Below are 10,415 nucleotides of genomic sequence, written 5' to 3'. Positions count from 1 at the left end.
CTGGATGGCTTTTATCGAGCTCATACAACGTCTCGAAATATTGCCAACAAATGTAGTTCTCCGTGGAATTGAGCTATAAAAGAGTAAGAATATATATAATAAACTAGTTATTATGACGTTGTCAATAGTAGTACGTATCAGTTATTAGAGGGTCAATCCACTAGTTCCTCAATTTTTACATGTTTTTTTTTAAAGCATAATAAGTATAAATAAAAAATTACCCGCAGTTTCTTTTGGTTCAACAGCCGATTTCGTATGTTCTTAATCACATGCGGCGTGTCGGAGAAAACGAACACTTTTCTTTCATCGTCTGAAGGATGAGTGAACCATGTCTTGGTGTTTTGCATCGTACCCCTAACATCCAGAAGCGACCACATCTTCTGGTTTGTTGCAGCACCATCAGCAATAACACCGTGAATTGTCGCTCCGCACTTCTCCAGATAGATAATTCCTTTTACAATTAGCTTAGCGAGCTCTTCTCCTTCAACTGGATTTTTTGAGGCAAAAACTGCGATTGGCTGCGTGTAAGTATCGGCAAGAGATTGAAACATTACAACGAGACCATGCGTTGCCTGTTCGCTTATGTCCGAAGATCGCAGCCCGTCGTCGCCCAAATCTGTCAAGCCGACATAAGTCAAATTCTTGGAACACACGGCTACAGATTTCCGTAGATTGATTTCATCGAGCAGCAGTACGCCGTGTCGTTGCAGAGGAGTTTTTGTAGCAAGATGTTTTTTAAGTAATTCTGCAAACCGTTCGTCAAAGCCGCATTTCATATCAATTAATGATAAATACCTGCGTACCGATTTTAAGCATGGTAGTGGCAGAATATTGTTTTTCCGCAGGAACTGATAGTATCCCGGGGATCGGATGTTCATCAGCATACACAACATCATCCAGTCCTCTCTGTAACGTCGACCCTTGGTGTCTTTCTTGCTCGCTGCGGCTACGATTTCTTTCAGTGCCAATTGTTGAGCAGCTGGAACGTTTAATGCAGAGCATTTCTCATCTAAAGTTGCCTCTTGCATATTAGCTATTTGTTCTTCTTGTTTTTTTAGACAGCTCATCAGATGTTTCTCGCGTTCTTTAGCTCGATTTTGTTGACATTTTTGACGTCGGCATTTTAATCGCAGCGCTACGAGGTTACGACGCTCTATGGAATTTGAAGCACCGATGTTTCTTAGAAAAATTCCATTTTTCTTACGATTTTTATTCCGTGTTATTAAGCCCTGTATGCGCTTTCTTATTTTCATACAGCTATCGCATCTTCGTTTTTTGAAGAGAAGACTGCAGTCTTTGCTGCGCCACTGTTGAATGCCGTCTTGAAATACGGTATCAGCTCGAAGAAGATCGATATTAACTTCGCCGATGCCACTGCAAACGTTCATCTCCTTAAATTTGTTCAAGACGTTTGGAAGCGTTTCGATTCCTTCCAAAGTTTCGTCAAGATTTGCTTTTTGTGAGTCAACGTCCCGTCCGTAAACGTAAAACTGAAGTTTTCTATCCGAGTCGAGAATGACGCATTTTTGTGATACCGGCAAACGCTTTCCATTCTTGACTGGCGTTATCATGTAGGTAAATATAATAATTCTTCCGTTTGTAGCAGGTGCCTTGCTAACGCTCCAATATTCAGGTAATTTGCTACAAATCTCTTGATAGGTACGACCACTTTCGTTTTCTACATCTATATAACAATGAAGCAAGTACTATTGATAAAAAATCCGTATAAATTTATTTTTCTTTTTCAGATTTTTAGCTGATCAAATGAATGTATATTACTAGTGAAGGTAAGTATCTCAGTATTAATTACAATTATTTATCTATCGTTTTTTTTTTTCAGATTTTGCAGCTTATCCATGGGTTTAATTTATAATTTATCTTCTTTCAAGAAGTTTTTGTCTCGATTTATAAGCATAAGTGTTAAATGATTCACACTTATGAGTCATTAAAGACTCATCTCAGTAACTTACATTTCCTTGTGGTAACGGATGTATATATGTCGATTGGTTCCTCAAGTGCTACCGGTCCTGTCACCAGAGGATCAGTATCTGTAAGTTCCATCGGTGAAACCAATTCGGCGCCATCCACAATTGGCAACACAAAACTGCAGCTGGTAGCTGTAATATTAAAAGAATTAAATATTGTAATTACTACACATTCTATTATATTTTTTAAGTTGTAAAATAAATACTTGGTTCAGCAGAGGACTCCTTGATCGAAGAGCCAATAAGCTGAACCGAATCGTTCATGAAGCCAGCGGACTCGCCAGAAATGCTCCATTGCCTTGTAGCACTTGAAGACGCGGCAGATTTCATTGATGGATCTATCGAATCGTGTGCGATTTGGACGGACTCCTCAACTGACGACTTTCCAACAGAGTTAACGACATCATCAATCGTAACTTTTTTTGGAGCTAAATGACCGAAATATTCAGTCGATGGGACAACGCAATCCTTTGCTGTAGAAAGGTCATCAAACTTTGATGGAACAGCAAACTTACTGAGCTGAGGGTACTTGTATGGTTCCTTCAATATAACACATGTAATATGAGATTGCATCCTGTTTGCACATGTACAATTTGTTCAATATAAACTTACCTGAGCGATAATCCGACCATTCGAGTCTCGTTTGATCCATTCACGGATTATATCTTCCTCTTTAAAATGTTTGTCGCAAACTACGTGTGTCGGCTTTAGTGTAACAATGCCCGGAATAGCTGTTACCCATTGTTTGTACCGATTGGCGTCTTTTGGTACGCGAAACACTGGGCGTTTTGAAGTCTCACAGTACACAAACTTACAATTCGGCTCGACGCACGACTTAGGCATTTTCACATACAACTTTAATATACTGTAGGATATGTTCTCAAAAATGTTTCTGGACGAAACACGTCCGAACACGTTCACGTTTCGATGAGACTCGGTCACTCTTTCAACTCTTTCTATATCTTCGATAGCAAGCTACGCTACGTTATGTGGTTATGTACAATTATGTAAGAGAGACAGAGAGCGACTATATTTCTATCTCTGTTTACTACCCTACCGCAGCGACTCTCGCGGCCAAGAGACAAACAATTTTTGGCGACTATCTGCGACCTACCCCCACCATAGGAGTGTCCAGACCTGTATGTAAGACCGTGCTTTTGCCGTCTGTCCGTCGCACACGTTGCGGTGATACTGGTCTGTTCTGTCGCTTTCTCCTCCGTTGTCACTTCCTCCTTTCCCCAGGTTTCCCTTCTCTCCTCTCTTTCTCCGCGTCTTCTTACTCTCTATCCCTCTTCGCCTCTTTATTTCTTCCGCCATTCACTCCTCTCCTCTAAAGTTCCTTTGTTTTCATTCCATCTCAACTCTTTGTTGTCCACCCACATCTTCTGATAACAAATTGTCGTTTTCTTTCCCGCCTCTCTTTCTTCTTTTGCTCTCCTTCTTATTTCCTTCTGTATTTGTCTTTCCATCTTGGTGAGGTCGTCGTCCAGCAAGCTGTCATATTTTTTCCCTAACTCCCTCCTCGTTCTTATTATCTCCCTTTTGGCCTTCCAGTTCCTGCACTTCAGCATTGTCATTTTATTATCTCCGTATCCTATTTCCTGCACTTCCTCGATGACTACTTCTGTTTTATTTATTTCTCCTATCATCTTCTCAATCTTCTCCTTCCTTTCTGTTTTGTTTCTTCCCGTCGCTTCCTTCACAATTATATTGCTTCTCCTTCTTCTTCTCTCCGCTATTTCCAAATTTTTTTCTATCTCTTTCCATTTCTCCATTACTACTTCTCCCTCCTTTCTCTCCCTTCCATTCAAGCCCGCTTTTTCAACCTTTTCCTCCAGACTTTTCAATCCTTTCTCTATTGAGTTTCTTTGCTTTCCCCATTCCTCCTCCCTCCTTTTAAATTCCTCCTTCAACTTTTTTATTATATCTTGTATCTCCTCTTTATCTTTTTTTCTTTTTTTTCCTGCTCCTCCATTTTCCTTAGAATTTCTTTCAACATTTCCTCCACCGTTATGCTCTCTTTCCCTTCTCCACCTTTTTTTATCTTTGCCGGCGGCGATCTGTTTATCTTCTTTAGCTCGTTAAATTTCTCCAGTAGATCTTCTTCTAATTTCGCTGTTAATTTCTCCTCGATTTCTCCTTTTTTCTTTTTCTGTATACTAGCTACTAGAGAGCCTGCGCTCCCTCTTCTCATGTCTAGCCCCTCCGTTTTCGTTGGCCTGCTCACTGTCACTCTTTCCTGTTCTGCCTCCATCTGCCACCTTTGCAGCCCTCTTTCCCCTAGCTCTTGTCCACTATGCGTTAACCACCTTTTCCTATCCTTTCCAATATCCCTAACCCGCCTTTTTCACCACCCTGTTCTCCTTCTATATTCCGCGTGTTCCCTGTCTGTGGCCGTTCTTCTCACAATGCCTTCCCTCTCTTCACTTCACATACTCTCAGTCCGTCCTACTTTCACTCACGGTTTTAGCCCCCTTTTTCTCCTCTATTCTGCCCTTTCCCGACTTTCCTCCACTTTCTCGCAAACTCTCGCTCCTCCACTTTCTCCTCCCTCCCGAGCTTCTCCTCCAGACCTCTCCTTTGCTCTCCTAATCTGCCACAATTCACTCGCCTAACCTGGGGGTGCACGTGGGCGTGCCACACTGTATCGTCCCGGAACCGAAATCTTCTTCTTTCGGTGTCCTTGCAATGAGAATAACGAGTTACGGTAACGATAAGTTACTTTTTTGAATGAGTAACGAATAACGGTAACGAGTTACGGTAACAATGAGTTACTTCTTTCAATGAGTAACGAGTAACGGTAACAAGTTACTTCTTTCAATAAGAATAACGAGTTGTATACGGTAACGATAAGTTACTTTTTCAATGAATAACGAGCAACGGTAACGAGTTACTCCCGGAAAGAACGGTTTTGTTGAAGATCTAAAAATTTAGCTAGATACAGAAAATATTTTTGTTGCAAGATCAAAATAATTATAGTAGGTCGCTAGAGTATAATAATAATTTTGTAAAAAATTTTGACATTTTAGAAATCAGTTTAAGGGGATGCTGGAGCCATCTGTATAACCGACAAAATTACCATTTTCTATGTTATCAACTATATCTGTCCTTGTATAGACAAAGATATAGACAAGGATAGCACGCTACATTGCACGCACACATACACACGATGCACATCGACATTATACTTTTATATTACGCTTCCAAATCTTGATTTGGAGGGTTTATCGATGTTTTTCTTGTTGTGCAATTCGGGGGAACTTGTTTTTGCGTTCGTACCAATGGTATATCTCTTATATGAAATACATCTTGTGACGAGCTGACAGCTCGCCGCAACTCGAGACGCCATATTGGGATAAAAGTAGGATAAGGAAATCTGTACTTCCGTAATTTTTTCTCGTTTTCTATATAAAATCGGAGTTCCCCCGAATCATTAATGTATGTACTGCAATTCTGGAAAAGGATTTTTAATTCTGTCAAATTAATACGACGCTACGTGCCGACAAAAAATGCCGGTAAAACAGACGGCTCCAGCATCTCCTTAAGGGGATCCTGCAGTGACTGGCGAACTTCCTCGATGTCGATAATGTCAACCTTTCTAATTTTGTTTTCCCTATATCTGTCTTTGTCTAACGAAACGACATCTGTCCTTTTTTCGATTGCTCGCCATCTCTCGCAAGATCCGGCAACTACTGTTGCTGCTCTTCTTGTCATTTGCATCCGTATTTGCATTACTAAAATAATTTTTCGATGGATCTTTTTTTGTACGCATTGAATCTTACTTCTACTTGCACGATATTATTCCTACATGTTTTTCCAAGGGCAGATGATAAAAATTATGTATGTATAAACTGCAGAATTTTTGTTTTAAGCAAATATTGTCGTCAGGTGACAGCTGCGTATGTGCCCAAATAAGTAACATTTTTAATTTTTTGGCGTTTTTGATATAAAATCGCGTTTTTTGCCCTAGATTTTTGTGCGTACTTTAATTCTAGGCCAAAAACTTGCAATTCTGTAAAGCCAATTAAAAGATCCATCAAAAAACAATAATGTCGGTAAATCATACGGCTGCAGGATCCCCTTAAACGTTCTACATAATTATTTTGATGGTGCAACAAAATATAATCAAATTATTTTCAGATCTATATCTAGCTAAATTTTTTGAATCTTCAGCAAAACCGTTCTTTCGGTGTTCTTGCAATGAGAATAACGAGTTACGGTAACGATGATCGAGTTACTTCTTTCAATGAGTAACGAGTAACGGTAACGAGTTGCTTCTTTTAAGAATAACGAGTTGTATACGGTAACGATAAGTTACTTTTTCAATGAGTAACGAATTACGGTAACGATGAGTTACTTTTCAAACGTAACTTTCCCTGATATTATATTATTAATTAATACACCCTAAGATTATATTATTAATGAATTATTTATTTATTTGAAATATATTATTATAAAATATTCTTAAAATATATCTTGGGACAACTTTGCCGAGTAATTAAGAGCTTCCGCACAAGACTCTCGTATAGTAATGTAGCGTAACGTAACGTATAATAGATCAACGCACAAAAAACGTATAACACCTTAACCGATACGTTTCTCGTGCGCTGATCCACGTTACGTTACGCTGCATTACTGTACGAAAGTCTTGTGAGGATACCTTTACAGTCATGATGAACGAATATCTAGAGACGGAGCACGCGCTCTGAATATGCTCTGATACGCGTGCAATTTCAAGTGAGAAGGCATTCCTGTCCCCGTGTGTACCTATCTTCTGAAATTTTTATAGATTTTTATCTACATATTTCAGGTTGCTAGTGGTCGATGAAAATAATTCTTTTTAATTTTTAAAAAATCAAAGGAATTTTGTTTATTTATTTTTTTCTATAATTTCGTTTATATATATATTTATTTATTCGTAGTCTTAAATAAAAATTCAATATTTTTATAAAATTATTTATTTCAAAAATCTTTTATGAGTGTCTCCTTTTTCGCTTTGGAATATTTTTTTTATATTCTTTTACTATTTGGACAATAAATTGTTTCTGATCTTCGTTTTTTGTTAAAATATTATTATATTCTGATATTAAACGAAGATCAGAAACAATTAAAATATCAGAAAATTACCCTGAACCGAATTTTTACCAAAAGTATATGAAATAGAGGTAGAATTTTCCGGGAAGTGCCACTATGTGTATAGTTTTTTGTTACCAATTTTCTGAAAACCGTTTTTTCTAATTTATCTAATTTTTCGGGAAATAATTAACCGAATCTTAAAGAATTATAAATCAAACAGGGGTAGAATTTCCTGGGGAGTGTTATAAAGTGTATAATTTTTCGTTACCGGTTTTTTTGGAAGCCAGTACGGAAATTTTTTCAATTTTTCGGGAATTAATTGACCGAATCTTAAAGAAGTAAGGGTAGAATTTTACGGGGAGCGCCATGATGTGTATAGTTTTTGTTACCAATTTTTTTGGAAACCAGTTTTTTTAATTTTTCCAATTTTTCGGAAAATAATTGATTGAATCTCAAAAATTTATACATGAAGTAGTAAAATTTTCTGGAGAGTGCTATAAAGTGTACTATTTTTTGTTACCGATCTTTTTGGAAATCGGTTCGGATGACCGAATCTCAAAGAATTGTACATAAAGTAGGGGTTGAATTTCCCGGGGAGTGCTATAAAGTATATAATTTTTCATTACCAATCTTTTTGCAAGCTGATATCAGAAGTTTGACGAATTTTTCGGGAAATAATTGATCGAATTTTAAAGAATTGTGTATAAAATAGGGGTAGAATTTCCCGGGGAGTGCTATAAACTGTATAGTTTTACGTTACCGATCTTATTTTTTCGGAAACCGGTTCCGAATGACCGAATCTCAAAGAATTGTACATAAAACAAGGGTAGAATTTTCCGGGGAGTGCTCTGTATAGTTTTTCGATACCGATCTTTTTGGGAACCGATATTTTTATGGAAATCGGTTACGAAATTTTTCCAATTTTTTAGGAAATAATTGAGTGAATCTCAAAGAATTGTATACGACGGAATTAAACTTTAGTGGATAAAAAAGTAATATTTTTTAATTTATAGCATTTTAGAGAGAGAGAGAGAGAGAGTATTTGCGTGTCTTATTACATAATATATGTCTTCCGGGGCGAAGCCCGGGTAACCAGCTAGTATATATATATATATATATGTAGGTCCAGAGGTATGTTCCGGGACTGTTTACGTTTTTTGAAATGTACAGTCCTGAAATATAACGCATATATATGTAATCAGATTCAAAAAACTGTCCCGAAAATTGCCGTAGGACATAAATTTTTTCCAGAACAGTCCTGGAAACTGCCAAATGTCCCGGAATATACCGATATCAAAAATAAAAGTCCTACATAGGTCCGGAAGTATGTTCCGAGACTTTTATTTTTGATATCGGTATATTCCGGGACATTTGGCAGTTTCCAGGACTGTCCTGAAAAAAATTCATGTCCTACGGCAATTTTCGAGACAGTTTTTTGAATCTGATTACATATATATGCGTTATATTCCAGGACTGTACATATGTAGGTCCGGAAGTATGTTCCGGGACTTTTATTTTTGATATCGGTATATTCCGGGACATTTGGCAGTTTTCAGGACTGTCCTGGAAAAAATTCATGTCCTACGGCAATTTTCGGAACAGTTTTTTGAATCTGATTACATATATATGCGTTATATTCCAGGACTGTACATTTCAAAAAACGTAAGTCCCGGAACATACCTCTGGACCTACATACATATATATATATATATATATATATTATACAGATTTATAATTCAAAATTGATTGATACATGTGGGTGAGCACGCCCTGACTGGCGATCCTGAGAAGAATCACTGGAGAAACCCTGCTGAGCGGCCTTAGTTATAGGAATCAGTTGAATTTTAATTACGCGAAAAGGATCTGGCGATGCGCCGCGTAGCGGGCGTGAGCCGAACTCTCGTCGCGCAAGTCCGCGCTGCCGCCCGCGCCACTATTTTTTTGTAGTTTATATAACTTTATGATACATAGTTGAGGCGTTATTTGTCCACAAATTTCTAGTTACTTTTACTACAAATTTGTAGTTGCTGGTACACATTTTTTCTATAAATGTGTTTCTGTGACTATATTTTTATAGTATTTAGTACTACATTAGTTCCTATTACTTTGGAAAAGTAGTTACAAGTACTAAAATTTGACAACTATGAAATTATAGAAAATCATATGTATTTGTTTCGCCAATAATTAATAAACGAGAAAGACTATATTTTTATATTTGACAACGTTTGGCTAATGTCGTGACAATTTGACCATTGGTTTTGGTCAGATTAGTCGTTAAGACTTTTTCGACCATGGGTTTTGGTCTTTTTAAATTGAAGTAATCTTTGATACTTATATCTAAGCATCTCATTTAATTAAATTTAAATAATTAAATTTATTGCGAAAAATATTACCTCAGCCAGGGTTTGAACCTGGAACCTCCCTCATTCCGTGTAGGGCGTCGTACCAATTCGACCACCGAGGCATGTGGTAATATTCATCTCAATAACAGATCTTACTAACAAAGGAACGGTTGGAAGTGTCTCTCACCGATTTGGATGGGCTTTAGATATGTTGTAGAGCATAAAAAAATATTAGACTTGTATTTTTTTTAGCTGCTTATCTCGACATTTAGGGGTTGAAACAACCCCTCGAAAATAACGGATTTTATAGTTTTTAGCGAATATCTTCGAAAATATAAGGCGTATGAAAAAAAAGTTTTGTACAAAAGGTTTATGGTTTTTTGTGCTCTTTACAATGGCGTAATCACATTTTTCAAATATGTCAAATTTTTTAATTTAACCCCACACCCACCTATTATTTTTGCAAAATATAACAATTTTTCCAACGCAAAAATTTAAGAGCGTCGAATGCCAAATACATCTATGTATATTTTTATATCGATCAAGCCTACTTAGAACTTGATCCGTTCACTCGTTATCGAGATCTCAACATCTCGGGTACTCGCAACCCGTCGCGTCGCGTAAAAGAGTCACGGTCAGTCTCGCTCCGCGTGTACTTGGCACGAGACACTACCGTGTCTCTTGATTATGATACCATTATTCGATTTTTGGAAAGACGAGATGATATGTGGTATAGGCGTCGCGCTGTGGTAGGTGTTGCGTTATTTCTGTTCAGTTGCGCTGTACGCTTAAAAATTTCCATTTGTGCATATTTTCTCATACTACAATATAATACTATATACTACGACATAATATGCGATGAAAGTCCAAGCAAAGGAAAAGATGTCACGTCATCCGAAGTTCAAATGGCGTGTGCGCAAAACAGTGTTAAATACGCGTCAAAGTAAATCAACAATCAAAGTTCACGCATTTGAATATCATTTGCTCGTGTCATAATTCCGGAAAGCAAGCA

The 10,415-nt window shown here is 37.5% G+C and overlaps 1 protein-coding gene across 1 annotated transcript; it reads right to left on the bottom strand.

Annotated features, from left to right (window-relative positions):
• Positions 1 to 7: 7 nt before the first annotated feature.
• Positions 8 to 3,817, bottom strand: LOC112453927 (the record flags this gene model as incomplete). Its single annotated transcript, XM_025014973.1, has 5 exons — positions 2,598 to 3,817; positions 2,192 to 2,525; positions 1,971 to 2,117; positions 222 to 1,684; positions 8 to 73 (listed from the first exon to the last, which is right to left on the bottom strand). Coding segments are annotated over exons 1-5 (2,241 nt in total), but the record flags the coding sequence as incomplete, so codon positions are not given.
• Positions 3,818 to 10,415: the final 6,598 nt, after the last annotated feature.

Source organism: Temnothorax curvispinosus, unplaced genomic scaffold (genome assembly GCF_003070985.1).
Source record: "Temnothorax curvispinosus isolate PA1 unplaced genomic scaffold, ASM307098v1 QBEX01004768.1, whole genome shotgun sequence".
Classification (NCBI taxonomy): Eukaryota; Metazoa; Arthropoda; class Insecta; order Hymenoptera; family Formicidae; genus Temnothorax; species Temnothorax curvispinosus.
Note: the sequence above shows the minus strand (reverse complement) of the source record. Positions and strands in the feature narration are given on the sequence as shown.